The sequence below is a fragment of the Arvicola amphibius genome, chromosome 5, assembly GCF_903992535.2.
Source record: "Arvicola amphibius chromosome 5, mArvAmp1.2, whole genome shotgun sequence".
In the NCBI taxonomy this organism is placed as follows: domain Eukaryota; kingdom Metazoa; phylum Chordata; class Mammalia; order Rodentia; family Cricetidae; genus Arvicola; species Arvicola amphibius.
This window is the reverse complement of record NC_052051.1, coordinates 139,672,331-139,687,446: the sequence shown is the minus strand read 5'-3', so window position 1 is coordinate 139,687,446 and position 15,116 is coordinate 139,672,331. Positions and strand designations below refer to the sequence as shown.

At 38.6% G+C, this 15,116-nt stretch overlaps 1 protein-coding gene across 2 annotated transcripts in view; it reads right to left on the bottom strand.

Annotated features, from left to right (window-relative positions):
- Malt1 (MALT1 paracaspase) overlaps positions 1-15,116 on the bottom strand; it is a 41,596-nt gene that overhangs the window by 1,120 nt on the left and 25,360 nt on the right. For both annotated transcript variants that reach the window (XM_038331959.1, XM_038331960.1), the window contains 6 exons: positions 10,287-10,464; positions 9,040-9,114; positions 8,307-8,434; positions 5,537-5,686; positions 2,961-3,118; positions 727-852 (listed from right to left, as the gene is read on the bottom strand). In XM_038331959.1, coding sequence (XP_038187887.1) covers positions 727-852; positions 2,961-3,118; positions 5,537-5,686; positions 8,307-8,434; positions 9,040-9,114; positions 10,287-10,464 — 815 coding nt within the window. The remainder of the gene's footprint in view (positions 1-726; positions 853-2,960; positions 3,119-5,536; positions 5,687-8,306; positions 8,435-9,039; positions 9,115-10,286; positions 10,465-15,116) is intronic.

Genomic DNA, 15,116 nt, shown 5'->3' with positions numbered 1-15,116 from the left:
TATTTATCTGTTTAATGAAATTCCAGTTCTTACTAAAGTAAATCACATAATTTGTAAGCTACAACAAGTTCCATTTCTGATGCACTGTGAAAGGCATTTCCAAGCAGTGAGGCACTGAGATCTCAACCTTCCCCATAACCAGAAATAAAGTCCTTTAATGTGAACTCATCTATTTCACAAGGACATGAAAGTCCTAAGCTGTTTTAATGTATTACTAGACAGTAACTCAATCAGAAAATGGGAAGAGAGTTGATGTAGACTAGATATGAACAAATAATAATAGTATGTTGTATTCCTAACAAGTGTTCCTAATTTTTGCTACACTGCAATCATGTAGCCAAGGAAAAAATGAGGAAGATTTTTTTTACAAGGATATGTTTATATTAGAAAGCTTAACTGGACAGAACCAGCTTCTCATTTGTCAGTCAATAAGACATAGAAGAAGAAGAAGAAGCAATTCCTATTTTAATTTGCTGTTGTTTGTAGAAAGTGACAATAGAGAAATCATGCCCTAACTTCTCAACAGCATAGAAGACAGAAACGTCCCTAGGCAAGTATCAGAGACAGAATTTAATGCCAAAAGTATCACTGAGAAGACCCACTGTAAATTGGTTATTGCTGCTCCAATTTAATATCAAATGAAAAAACTCATCTATGGATTATGCCACAATCAGCTTTAGTCCCACAGTTTTTTCCTTAGTTGCTATAAACAGGAAAAGCAGTAACCTTCAATTTTTGTAGTGAACTGAGTCTGGTATAGAGGCAATGCTTGGGGAGCTCTTTGGATACTAAATAGCTGCCAGTTTCTTCAGGAGTCCCTTTATTTGCATGTTTTGGATCAATATCTAGGTCCTACAAAAAATACAAACAAATAAGTGAATGTCAGTGATGCCATCAATGGAAGTCATAATATTGTCTATAACATAAAATATCTCCATAGATACTGTTCTCTCAAGAGCACTGGTTTGAATAGGTAATCCCTTACCCAGGACTAAAGAAACATGCAAACAATCTTCTAAGGTTGCAAGTTGCCATAGGAATTCTGGCTTCTATACAATTAAAAAGTAGCTATATTAAAAGCATTTAAAATTGCCGGGCGGCAGTGGCACATGCCTTTAATCCCAGCATTCGGGAGGCAGAGGCCAGCCTGGTCTACAATAGCTAGTTCCAGGACAGGCCCCCCAAAGCTACAGAAAAACCCTGTCTCGAAAAACCAAAAGCACTTAAAATTATTTCTAAACAGATAGTTGCCTTCTAAACTACTCCTTGAAACACTTTGTAACCTATTTCAGTTTCCTTTCTAGTCCTATTATTTGACTCCTCAGTTTTCTCTGTCTTTATTATCATTCTGGGAAGGTACATGGAGATTCATATTAAAATATTTAGAAAGAATAAATGAGCAAGATAAAAAAAACTAGCCCCTCTCCTTTTCTTCTTTTAGAGCTAACCCACTAGTGAAAGACAGGAGGTGTTCTGCTCCTCCACAGGGAAGCCTGTGGTCTTCTCTGGCCCCAGGGAGGACTGCAGTCCATGTTACATAATTTGTTCTCACATGAAGCTATGTCCTTCATGAAGTCTCTATATGTAACAACAAAGATAGTAGGAATTTCTTTTTTCCCTAGTCTTTGCTTAATTTGTCACATGTACATAGGGAAGAAAATAGCTATTATTGTTTTTTTTTCCTCCCGAGACAGGGTTTCTGGTTTCTTCATAGCTTTGGTGCCAGTCCTGGAACTTGCTCTGTAGACCAGGCTGGCTCTGCCTGTCCCTGCCTCCCGAGTGCTAGGATTAAAGGCATGCACCACCACTGCTTAGCTTATATTTTGTTTTTAAAAAACTAGTCCAAAATGATATCAGAACTAAATGTCTGGGAAGAACAGATTTCTGTTCTTCTTATGGCTACCATAGCTTCACAAATCAACCTTTTTTCTTCAATGTTTACTTATTTTTTATTTATGTAAATGTATATATGCCTGGCTGAGTATATGTGTATCACATGCATAAGGATACCTGTGGAGGTCAGAGGATGTTGGATGCCCTGGAACAGGAGTTACAGGTGGTTGTGAGGTAGCTAATGTGGTTGCTGAATCCTGGTCCTCTGCGAGAGCATTAAGTGCCCACAACTTAGAGCTATCTCTCCAGCTCCAGCAGGGAATTTTATGTTGTAATAAAAACTTATACTATACACAAGTTTTTAAAATAAAGTTACTCAGCAGGGTGGTGGTAGTTCATGCCTTTAATTCCAGCACTTGGGAGGCAGAGGCAGGCAGAACAAAGCGAGTTCCAGGACAGACAGGGCTACTACTCAGAGAAACCCTACCTTGAAAAACCAAAAATAAATAAAAATTAGTAATAAGTAAGTAAATAAAGTTACTCATGACATTTATACATATACACACTTCGTATATGTAATATTTCATTCTTCTCACATTTAAAATTCTACTTAGAAGATAAGATACTGCAGACATCCTTCCAGAGTGAACTTTAAACACTTCTGAATTTGACAAACTTAAGGTACTGTGGCAGCTATTAAATACTATAATCAGTGTCGTACAAGTAAGCATGCATAAGAACATATACTTCCTTTACACTTATCATTGAATCTTATGGTTTTATTTATTTATTTATTTATTTGAGACAGGGTTTCATCTGTAGCTTTGGAGCCTATCCTGGAACTAGCTCTTGTAGACCAGGCTGGCCTCAAACTCATAGAGATCTGCCTGCCTCTGCCTCCTGAGTCCTGGGATTAAAGGTGTATGCTACCACGGCATGGTGTATCTTATGGTTTTAAAAGTTTATTATTTAAGTGACTTTTTTTGGGGGGTCTAGGGCTAGAACACAGGGTCTTACATATGTGACGTAAGCACTTTATACCTTCATATATATATAAGGCCTCATCTCAAAGTTTAGTCTTTAATAAATAAGACCCTATCACTCTAAATAAAAGAAACGAGACTTACAAGTGGGAAATCGGTAACGTAGGCATCACACATTATTATCTCAGGTGGTTTGTGGATTATACTTGTGTAGATTATCATGACATTAGAGAACTCTGCGGCAAATCCTAATTGAATATGAACACCACATTGAAATTTAAGGCACATACTTTCTGGAAGCTCTGGAAAAGAACAGCAGAAACAACATATAATACTATCATTTAAAGAGTGCTTGGTAAATTTTCTGATGGAAAGCAAATAAAACATGGGGAAGTATATGATTAGACCATTTGCTTAAAAACATTATGTAATGTTACTGGTGAAACATATACACACAATTAGACCAAACCCCAAATTTTTGCAATCTATATAGTTTTTTCTAGAAGTAGTAAAAATATACATAAATTTTTATTGATGACTCAATATTTACAATGAGAACTTGTGTGTGTGGTGTGGTATGGTGTGAAGGATAAAGTTAAGGGTTTTGTGCGTTTTAGGTAAGCTGTCTACTATCAAGCTAAAACCTCATACCCAAACAAAAATTTTATAAAATGTATTGTCACCAAGTGGCTTTGATAATTTGTTCACTAGTCATTCAGCCACTCCTGGATATCTACAGTATTTTTGGGATTTGATATTTTTCTTTTCCTTTCTTTCAAGACAGGGTTTCTTAGTATAGCCCTGGCTGTACTGGAACAAGCTCTGTAGATCAGGCTGACCTTGAACTCACATAGAACCACCTGCCTCCACCTCCTGAGTGCTGAAATTAAAGGTGTGCACCACCACTGCCCAGCTTGATATTTTTCTATTAGCCAATATTTAATATATTTAATACTTCAGATTGTTGAAGGTAGCTATTAGATGGTTCCTACACATGGATCATACTGTTAATTGACAAGAAATATAAATATACTAGTTCCACTAAAACAGGGTTATTTTTTGAGTGTGTGGGATTAAAAAATGAAATAAATGATTTTAAGTATCTCTCTCTCTCTCTCTCCCTCTGGTTTTTGAGACAGGGTGACAGATAGGTTCTGGGTAGCCCAGACTGACCTGGAAATCACTAACTAGCCTAGGCTAGTTTTAACTTTCAATCCTCCTGCCTCAGGCTCTCAAGGGCTGGGATTGCAGTAGTAAACCATCACACCCAGTTAGGTATTATCTTAAGAAAGGTTTTGTTTTCTGTTGAGTTTACTTAATTTTAATTTTGTGGTATGGTGCTGGGACCCTTACCTGAGGACTCACGTATGCCAGGCAAATAATTACAAAGCTAGACCCTATCCCTAATGTTCATCTTTACCACTATAATATTGTTTGTGTTGTACACACACACACACACACACACACAATGTTGTTCACACATACACAGTGTTGTTCACACACATATTTATATAAACGTATATATGTGGAAAAGACATTCAATTTTAATTATTTGTGCAATCATCTAGAAGATGATATATTTATAGCACTTTACCCCTTAATGTGCTCTAACATGCTAAAATTTGCCAAAAACTACAACTTAAGAGAACAAAGTATTATAAATATTTTTAAAACAGAAGTTCAAGAAATACATTATTTTTCTATCTTTTCTATGATGAAAGACTCAGAAAAGATACCTGGGAAATTTCACAGAAAAATCCTTTCCTTCAGGCATTAATTTAAGCTCAAATTTTTAACTACACTATATAAAACTACTAGAAGGTCATTAAGGTACAGATATGATTTTCCTCTGCATCTTCTTTTTCTTGCCTTTGCCACTCCACCCACCAATGAAGTGTCACAGACAGCGTGACAATAACAGCCATGAACCATGTAGTCTACAGAGGTGAGCGTGCAGTTAATATCTACAACCCTACGAGAAAGCAGCTGCTTCTTAATTCTAGACAAGCTGAGTGCATGGTAGAATCCAGACCTGCCTGGCTCCTGACAGCCGCACATTTCAAAAGTCACACTATGGAGAAGCAAAAGACTTGCCTGCATCCCACATAAATAAAAGTTTAACTTACTTTCAGAACAGAAGAATCAAACATGATCATTTAAGTTTTAGAGTTCTAGGCCAGCCTAGGTTACATGATGAGGTCTTTCTCAAAAGACAAAAACAAAAATAAATTTGTTTTCAATAATAGTAAAATAATAAACTAAATAACTTGGTATTTCTAGCATAAACCAGTATAATATATACAACTGAAAGATTAGTTTTAGACTTGCCTACTAGGTGAACATGCGCTCTTTTGTATGTAGACTGGCCAAAAACTCATGATCTTTCTGCCTCAGCCTTCCAAGTGCTGAGATTACAGGCACACACCACCCCAATTTCATTGTAAAACTTGGGGGAAAACTGTTAGAATAAAAAAGATGTATGATTTTAAAAATAAATTTATGCCTGGGAATGGTGGCACACACCTTTAATCTCAGCACCCAAAAAACAGAGGTAAGTGGGTCTCTGAGTTTGTGGCCTGCCTGGTCTATAACAGTGAGTTCTAGGCCAGGCAGGTCTACATACTGAGACCCTGTCTCAAAATGCAAAGCAAAATAAACAAACAAAAAACAAGACAAAAAGTAAATTTCCTACAGTTCTCACAGGAAACAGATTACCATACCATGAGCCTTGGCCCACTGTAGATTCCGCACCAGAGACTCTGCAGAGCAAGCTGTCCCCTGAATTGGATCAGTAAGTGCTCTCTTTTCAGACAAGCTGCTTCGAATCTCTAGAGCTTGTTTGCCTTTGGTAAGGTGACATTTACCCATATCTGAAAGACAAGAAGGTAAAACATTTTTTAAAGACTGATCCTTTTGTTATGTCTAAAATATTCAGCAGGCATGGTGGAGAACACCTTTAATCTTGGCACTTAGGAGGTAGAGGCAGGAGGAACTCTGTGACTTAAGGCTAGCCTGATCTATGTAGTAAACTCCAGCAGAGTTAGCAAATATAGAAAAATCATGTCTCAAAAAACAAAAACTTAAAGTTAAGCATTTCTTAGTAAGTCAGGTTATATTCCCAATACCATCTGTTAACAAATATTTACGCAGTACCTACTATGTACTGAGCATAGTTCAAAATGCTGGGGATGAACCAGTGAGCAAACATAAAAATACTGACCTAAAAGCATATTTCCTAATTACTAATTATGAGTTTTTTGAGAAAGGGTCTCATGTTGCATGTGCTGACCTCAAATTCATTCTCTGGACAGGGGATCCTTACTGAGTGGAGATAGTGAGTAACAGAGTGCATGCATTAAAACACGGCCTTTTCCTGTTGACTGTGGATGAAGTGTGACTGGCTGGTCCAGTCCCTACCACTACCACCTGGACCTCCTGTAATGATGGGTGTGACCTGGAGCTGCGACAAACAACCCTTTCTCTCTTAGTTGATTTTGTTAGGGTATTTTATCACCACGAGGGGAAATAAAACTAGGACTATCATGCTACATTTAACTAATACTTTATTAAATTGTACTTATTTTGTACAGTTGGTTGGCTGCTACCCATGGAATGAACAGTATGTCTAACACTGAACTATATGTTTTATTCTAGTCTTTTCTTGTATGGGCAATCTTAATTATGGAGGCATGCCAGCTCTGAAAGAACAGCAAAACTTAAGAAGTTAGTAAGAAGTTCAAATATACTCTAAGCAAAAAACAACCAGGTGAACATCATAGGTAAACAAGCATGTGATTTTTATTAAGTTTTAAAATAGTTAAAATATACTTTGGGCAAGTACTCTAACAAAAGGCTCCACCTCCAGCTTTAAAATATACTTTAAAAATCCAACAGGCCAGAGCATGATGGCTCATGCCCCTCCTACAAACACTTGGGAGGCGTGGTTGATCATCAACACAACTGCCGTTCCAGGATGGCTAAGGCTACCTACTTCCCACAAAAGAAAGAAAGTTTATCCAAAGAGAGTCTGGGGCAGCACCATACTCCTCAGTTTGAAGATAACTGAAGTAAATCCAAGGGCTTTAAATTTGAAGAAGCAGAATGTTTTCATACGAAAGCTTAAGAGGAAACTCAATATGTAAAACAGATAAAGAACTTCTCCAGCTGAAGCAGGCAGGGCAAAGTCTAAAGACCTGGCAAGTTAATGTTAAGTGATTATGTCACATGGTTTCTGTGTATGTGTGCTCACCTAAAAAAAAGTGATCAACAGCTGTTAACAAAATATTTTATTTTCAATGTGCTACATCTGAGTTGTTTGGTGGCCTGTGCCTGTACTACCTGTCCTCAGTAGACTAAGGCAGGAGCAGTGCTTGAGCATTTGAGGTCATCTTGGGCTACCGAGTGAAACACTATCTTAAAAAGCAAAACAAAGACTCAAGAAACAACTAAAACCTAACCTGTCAACTCTGTAAGAGCTGTGAAATGTTAAGTTTTTAGGGCTTGCAAAGGGTGCACCTTCTTTTTGATGTGGTTTACAAAAGTTCATTTCAAAAAATATACTGCAAAGCACAGTACTTAATAGTCTGAGGCAGGGGCTGGAGAGATGGCTAAGCAGTTGGCTGCTTTTGCAGAGGACCCAGGTTTGACTCCCAGCACCTACATAGGAACTCACAACCATCTATAACTCCAGTGAGGGGATCCAATGCTTTCTTCTATCCTCAGGGTCTAGGCATGTACGTAGTGCATAGACATACATGCAGACAAAACAGTTATACATATAAACAAAATTAACTAAAAAAATAAATTAAGAAGGCTAGGACAGAAGGAATGTGAGGTAGAGGCCAGTCTGGGCTACATAGTAAGTCCCTATCTCATAAAACAAAAACAAAAACACCAAATTCAAAAACCAACAAAACAACAAATTCAACCACACTGTAACCCACATATTTATTTAAGAGGTACAGATTTGGAATTGTCATGAGTTATAGCACTGTATGAACAGACAAAGAAGGGGACAAAAGGAAATGGAAGATATCATCTTTAAGGTCATATACTTAAAGCAGGACCTAGAAAAACCTGAGTTCATCAAAGAAATAAGGAGGCTGTTTTTTTTCTGGCAGGATGTGCACATTTCTGAAAGGTGAGTTGTAGAGGAAGACGCCTTGCTTGGCAGAGACTCCCCACCTCACATTTCCCCCCCCAACAACTAGACTGGGCAGCAGCAAAGCAGCAGGCTGATAACAAGACAGAGCTCTGAGGACAGAATTCTATCTCACCACTGCTCATGATATTCGCTGAGACAGCAAGGAAAGAGAACTGAGTAGCATCAGAGTTGCTGAGCACTAAGCCAAAAAAACTGCTTCCTGAACCACATGATAATTCCGAACCCACACAGTATTGAGAATAAAATAACTAGAGAGCAAGGAACCCCGAGTGGGTTTCCCGCAACTGCTGGTTTTCCTCAGTGGACTACTCGGGTTAAAATTTTACCTTCTGCAACTTCATCCAGTAACACAGTAATTTTCTTGTCTTCTAATAATCTATCTTTTAAAAATTTCATAAAAATCCCATTTGCCAATCCAGAATGCTGGATTTCAAAAGCTTCTGCTCCTTGGCACCTTAAGAAAAAAACAAGAGAAGAAGGTGAAATAAGCCAGGCCCAGAACAAAAAAACCATGTGTTAACTGACAAACCTGACACCAGAAGTCAAAGGCAGAACGGTGGTGACCCGAGGCTGGGAAGATGGGGTAGGAGGGAGATGCCAGTCAGGGCATATTGCTTCTTTCTCTTAGACAGGGGAAGTAAATGGGTATGAAAGGAAACTGAAATGCTAATGGGGTTCATACAACCAGTTCATGCTGTGTACATTGTAGCATCCTGTATTCCACAAATATATACGCTTACAATCTGTCATTTCCAACAGAAAAGAGACCAACAGAAAGAAAAGTCAGTGTTTGCTAGTAGAGTGCCCATACCCACAGATAAGCTTCCCTCTATCATTTATCCTTCAATGGCTTCCCAACTGGAACTGAGCTGGAGGCAAAAGTGAAAGAATCTGCTGCTCAGTGTGTAAAGGTACCGAGACAAGTGCACAGCTGAAGCTATCTATCAAGCATGTCAAGACGGTAAATTTATGCCTAGATGCCCATGGATATTTCTGTCTCTAATCTACAGTCAAAACAGACATACAAGAATAAAGACAACTGAATATAGGTTTTCTTACGTGGCATATCCAAACACAATATTGGCAGTGACTTTCAGTGCATCCAAGATTGGAATGGTATCATCATAGTCATTTCTATTTATATGTATGGGAAGGAGAAAAGAGCAAATACAAGTATGAGGAATTACACAGTGTTCTTCAATGAAAAATATGATAATACTTTTAGTACACATAAAATGACAGATTTAAATTCTTTTACTAAGAGAGCTACATACATACCAAAAGCAACCTAGGCGCTTACATTATGAAAATATTAAGCAGCCTTGTTCTCTCTCTCTCTCTCTCTCTCCCTCTCCCTCTCCCTCTCCCCTCCCCCCCTCTCTGTTTTTTCAAGATAGGGTTTCTTTGTAGCTTTGGAACCTGTTCTGGAACTCACTCTGTAGACCAGGATGGCTTTGAACTCACAGAGATCTGCTTGCCTCTACTGTCTGAGAGCTTGAACTAAAGGTGTAAAGCCGGGTCATGGTGGTGCATATGTTTTTAGTTTTTTTTGGTTTTTTTTCAAAAGCTAGGATCTTGCTGTGTAGTGTGGGCTAGCTTCAAACTCAAAATCCTCTCACTCTCAGTCTCCTGATCGCTAAGATACCGCTATACCTGGCTTTTAGTTTTTTCCAGACAGGGTCTCATTATGCAGCCCTGGCTGGCCTGAAACTTGCTATATAGACCAGGTTGGCTTTGAACTCACAAAGATCTGCCTGCTTTTGCCTCCTGAGTGTTGGGATTAAAGTTAGTTCACAACTGGCTTTTTTGTTAACTTTAAAAATGAAGTTATATCTGAACTCCCTCACTGAATTCTGATGGGTAAGCAAAAAATCTAAGGAATAATAATTGGTTCTGATCCTTGGAGACACAAAGGCAGATAAGCAGATTTAAGACTTTCAAAATCTACTCAACTATACTTTTTGCATTTTTAAAACAAGACAGACTGGTGACTACATGCTCTAAATTCAAGGGTGTGACTTGTTAATTTTGGAGAATAACAGCAGTGACTGCCAGCAACATGAATACGCATTCTAGGGAGCTGATGCTTTGGGACACAACTATGTAAGTTGTACCTTTTAGTTCCTTTTACAGCAAACAGAAAATAAGTTAAAATAATTAGATATCCATACTGAAAATATATTGTCTGCCATCAGTAGCTCACAATTCCCACTGGTTCTTAGCATTTTACTGAATTGCCTTAGGTTGCGTTTGTCAAGGTTGATACTTGATTCCAACAACAGCTTTATAGAGATTAGGAATTTTACCTTTTCCGACACATATCCAACAGGAACACATTGAGTCCAGTTTCCTTTTCTTGCATTAATTTCAGTATGTTTTGTACACATAAGCAATTTTCAGACCTATATGGATTTGGAGCATCAACAGGGACCATAAAACTGTTCCCAAAGTTCTCATAACCGTGTCCTGCATAATATAACAACCCTGGGGGTGGGGAAAGGAGAGATGTCAACTCTCAATGCATTTCAACATTTACAGATATATACTGTAATAAAGAAAACAATGTAATTTTCCTTCAGGCTGATGGAGGCATATCTAAAAAACACCTAATTGCAGAAATAAACAATAATCAAAAGTTGAAATATATTCTAATTTAAAGAAGTAAGACCCAGTTAATAGTATACTATTGAGTAGAAAAAGGTAGTGAGGACTTCTTTCCTAGTTTGTTCCCTCATGAGGCTAAAATGCAGAAAAGAACCTTGGTAAATATTTAACAGGTTCATAAGAAAACACAATTCAAGATGTTTAACATCATTTACCACTAACAAATCAAGACTATGGTAAGATACCATTTAATTCTTACTAGGACTGTAATAAAAAAACAGGCAACAAAGATGAGGAATCATCAGGATGCTCATTTACTCGTAGTGGTAATATCTTCACCATAAGATTGGCCTTCAGGAAATCTGTGGGATATTTTTTAAAATTAATAATTGACATGGGTGGGCCCAGCTCACTGTGGGTGGTTCCACTCTTAGGCGCCCTAGTCCTGAGTTATATAAAAAATCAAACTGAACAAGCCATGGGGAGCAAGCCATGAAGCAGTGTTCCTCCATGGCTTTAATTCTTACTTCCAGGTTCCTACTTGGAGTTCATGTCTTGACTTCCTTCCATGATGTGCTGTGATCAGAAAGTGTAAGTCAAAACTAAACCCTTCCTTCCTCAAGTTGCTTTTGGTCATGGCGTTTTATCACAGCAATAGCAAGTAAACCAAGAAAGTGCTGTAGGAAATCATACAGCCAATAGCCTTTAAATTAACCGCCCACCAGGGCGTGGCCTCATGTAAAGCACCTGTCCGCTTTCTTTTCTGGCTGCAGGATTCAGTCTCTGTTCTCTGTTCCAGCAGAGGATTCTGATTTGTGAGTCTACCTCTAAGTAAATAACTGTTTATTATTCTCAATTCTGAGCTAGTGTGGGATTTCTTTCAAATGTCCTTCTTCAAGAAAGTGTGTGTGAATGCTAGAGCTCATGGAGTCCAGAAGAGGGTATTAGATTTCCTGAATCTAGAGACACAGTCACTTATGAGCTGTCTGTTATGAGCACTGGGAATTGAACTTGGTCCTCTGCAAGAGCTGCAAGCGCTCTTAACTGCTGAGCCATCATCTCTCTAGTTCCAGTGGTTCCAATTATATGAAACATTTAGAATTGGCAAGTTCCTAAGACTGAAAGTACATTTGTGGTGGTCAAAGACTGGGTTAAAGAGACATACAAGAGGACGTGGCTCTCCTTTACCCAGTAATAAAATGAGGACTCAGACATATGACCTGTGCACAACTTGAGAATATTCTGACCCACTAAACTGTACTTTTAAAGAATGTAAGTTATACTTTTAGCAAGTGTTCAAAATACATCTATATTCTTTCTTCCCTGATGTGGGATTCCCCTCTGTATGATGTGAATATCATTGGTTAATAAAGGAACTGCTTTGGGCCTATAGCAGAGCTATAGGGAAGCAAAGCTAGGTGGGGAAAACTAAACTAAATGCTGGGAGAGAGTTGGCAGAGTCAGAAAGAAGCCATAAGGCTGCCGCTGGAGACAGACATGCTGAAACTTTTTTTTTTTTTCTCATGGTTTATTTTTATATTTAAAAATTTGACATGCTGAAACTTTGCTGGTAGGCCACGACCTTGTGGTGATGCACAGATTAATGGAGATAGGTTAAATTAATATGTAAGAGTTAGCAAACAAGAAGCTAGAGCTAATGGGCAAAGCAGTAATTAAAATAATATGGTTTCTGTGTGATATTTCGAGTCTGAGCTACCTAGCTGCCGGGAACCAACAAACAGCCCCTTTCCAACATATTGGTGCCCACGTGGCCAGCTAAAATCCACTTAAAACCTGAGAGGGCTTGCAAAGGAATTCTACACACTAAAAACCAAAAACTAAAAAACACATTTCCCCCTCCCCCAAATGGGCTTTGCTTGCTGGCGGCATGCTGCAGCTCCTTTAAGAGAGGTTTTCCTGAGTTAGCCATAGCAGAAAGAAAGTCGCAGTTTCAAAATGCAGGCTTTCTGAGTTGTGCTACCACCAGCATGAGGTTATTAAAACAGGGTCTTACTTTGTAGTTTGGCTGGCATAGAACTCATTCAGCCCAGGCTGGTCTCAAAATTGTAACAATCCTCCTGCCTTAGCATGCTGAGTGCTGGGATGACAGGTGTGTCACAAAAGAAAAATAATTAAACAGCTGTTTCAAGTCACATGGCTGAGGTGTCTGGACTCCACAGGCGGTATTTCCACCACTGTACTGTGTAATGTAACATTCTTGACTGACCACGTCTTTTTCTGTCCTTTCCCTGCATCTTTCTGTTATTACAGTGCCCCCCAGAACACTGTCACCTCTGTATCTGTACAGATGTAACAGGAACTCAGTAAGCACTTGACACTAGCAATCAACAGAGTCCAGCAGGGAAGGACCTTTTAGAACTGGTGCCATTTTCACAACCGGTATAAATTAGATACCCAGTCATAAAGCCTGGGTGCTGCCCCAGCTGGCTCTGACAAGATTCTGCTATGGAGAAGCAGCAGTTCTGAGAGTGGCTTGGCTCCTACTGAGACATAAAAGGGAGGCGTGGTTCCATCACACGGTTGCCATGTCCTCAGCAACCACTCAAATTAAGACATTTACTACACAATATGCTTCTTCCTTTCCAAAATCAATGTGCAAAATGTATCGAGTCTGCAATGAGATTATATAATTTTTATGTAAAGTAAGCCAGTAAAAATAGTTATATTTTAAAAATTCCATCTTCACTACTGCTAATTCTCTTAATTATTCAAGGAAAGGGGGAAAATAGATACCTTTAGAAATATCAAGCTATTTAGTGTAGTTAGAAATATAATTATGCAAATTAAATAATTAGAGAATTTTGTATCTTGGTAACATGATTTTCAAAAATCATGTTGGGGCTGGTGAGATGGCTCTTTGGGAAGGGGTGATTGCCACTAATTGATGATCCACGTTTGATCCCTAGGATCCACATTGTAGGAGAAAACCGACTCCTGCCAGTTGTCCCCTGATCATCTGGCACTGTGGTACACACCTACCTACATACAAATGCATACACACTAAATAAATACATGTAACTGAATTAGTTTTTTGAGACAAAGTCTCACTATGTTATTATAGCTAGACTAGAACTCACTATATAGCACAGGCTGGCTTTGAACTTAGGAATCTCACTGTTTCTGCCTCCTAAATGATAGGATTAAAAGTGTGTGCCACCAAGCATGTGCATTAAATTTTTTTTTAAAAGCATAGCCATTTATTTTTGGCTATAGATAAACTATTTAAGTGGTGGCACATACTTGTAATCCTAGTACTACAGAAACTGAAACAGGAGGAGCCTGAGTTTAAGGACAGTTAAGGCTACATAGTGAAACTGTCTCAAACAGAACAAAGCAAAACAATCAAATAAGAACAGTAACATTTGGATTTGCATTCTACTTTGCAGAGAGCTCTGTTGAGAATCTCAAGTCACCAGCTCTGGGGGACTCACATACTCTCCTAGCAAGGCAGGCAATGGCATCGATCCCCTTTTACATACACAGGAGCTCGAGACACTGAGAGGTTTAAAAGTTCAGTCAAACTCCAGACTTTGGATGCAGGTGAGCTTGATCACTGTGCTGGCTTATAACATTAATGTAGTGCACTGATATTTCATTGTGTTGACCGCATTATAGTTTATACCCCTACCACCACTATTATTTTCCCCAAAGAAATCTTAGGAAGACTCTTAATACACCAAATCTGATAAGTTGGTCTTCTCTAGTCAAGGCCCAAAGTGCTACCCAGCCCAAATCTCTAATCTAAAGGACAGTCTGAATTCCTTTAGTAGATTCTTAGAGTGTGTGTGTGTGTGTATACATGTATGTTGAGTACATGCATGTTTACATGGCTGTGTGCACACTTGTGTAGAGATGTGCATGTGTATGGAGGTCTGGAGTTGATGCTGGGTGTCATCCTTGATCACTCTCCATCTTATAGATTGAGGCTGTCTCTCACGCAGACCCAGAGATTGCAAAATAGGCTAGTCAGCCGGCTTATTCCAGGAGCCCATTTCTGCCCCTCAACTGCTTGGGATTACAGGCAGGCTTCTATGCATGCCTTTCAGTTACATGGGTGCTGAGAATCCCAACTGGTCCTTATGCCTATGCACCAAGCACTTTATCCACTGAGCCAACTCTCTAGCCCATTTAATAAAATGTCAAAAACTGTAATAATAAAGGATACAATAAACCAGGCAGTTTGAGTATGTCAGGCATGAGGGTAATTATTTTTTTCCTATAACAGCTTTGATAATTGAGTTCTAGCTACTTTATAGATCTCTTTCAGTTTGGAAAAATTACATAACGATAAAATCAAAAGCATGGATATGGGCGAATTTATTCCAATGCTTAACCATTGACTTACACTGAACTAAATGACTGACTCCACGGTAAATGGGTTTTTGTCATATTCTCATCAAGTTCATTTAATATTCTCTTCCACAAAAGGCATAGGTAAGTGGTAAGCAGTGATAAACACACAACACATTTGGTGAGGAGGACAGACCTCCATACAGTTACTTTTTTCTCTA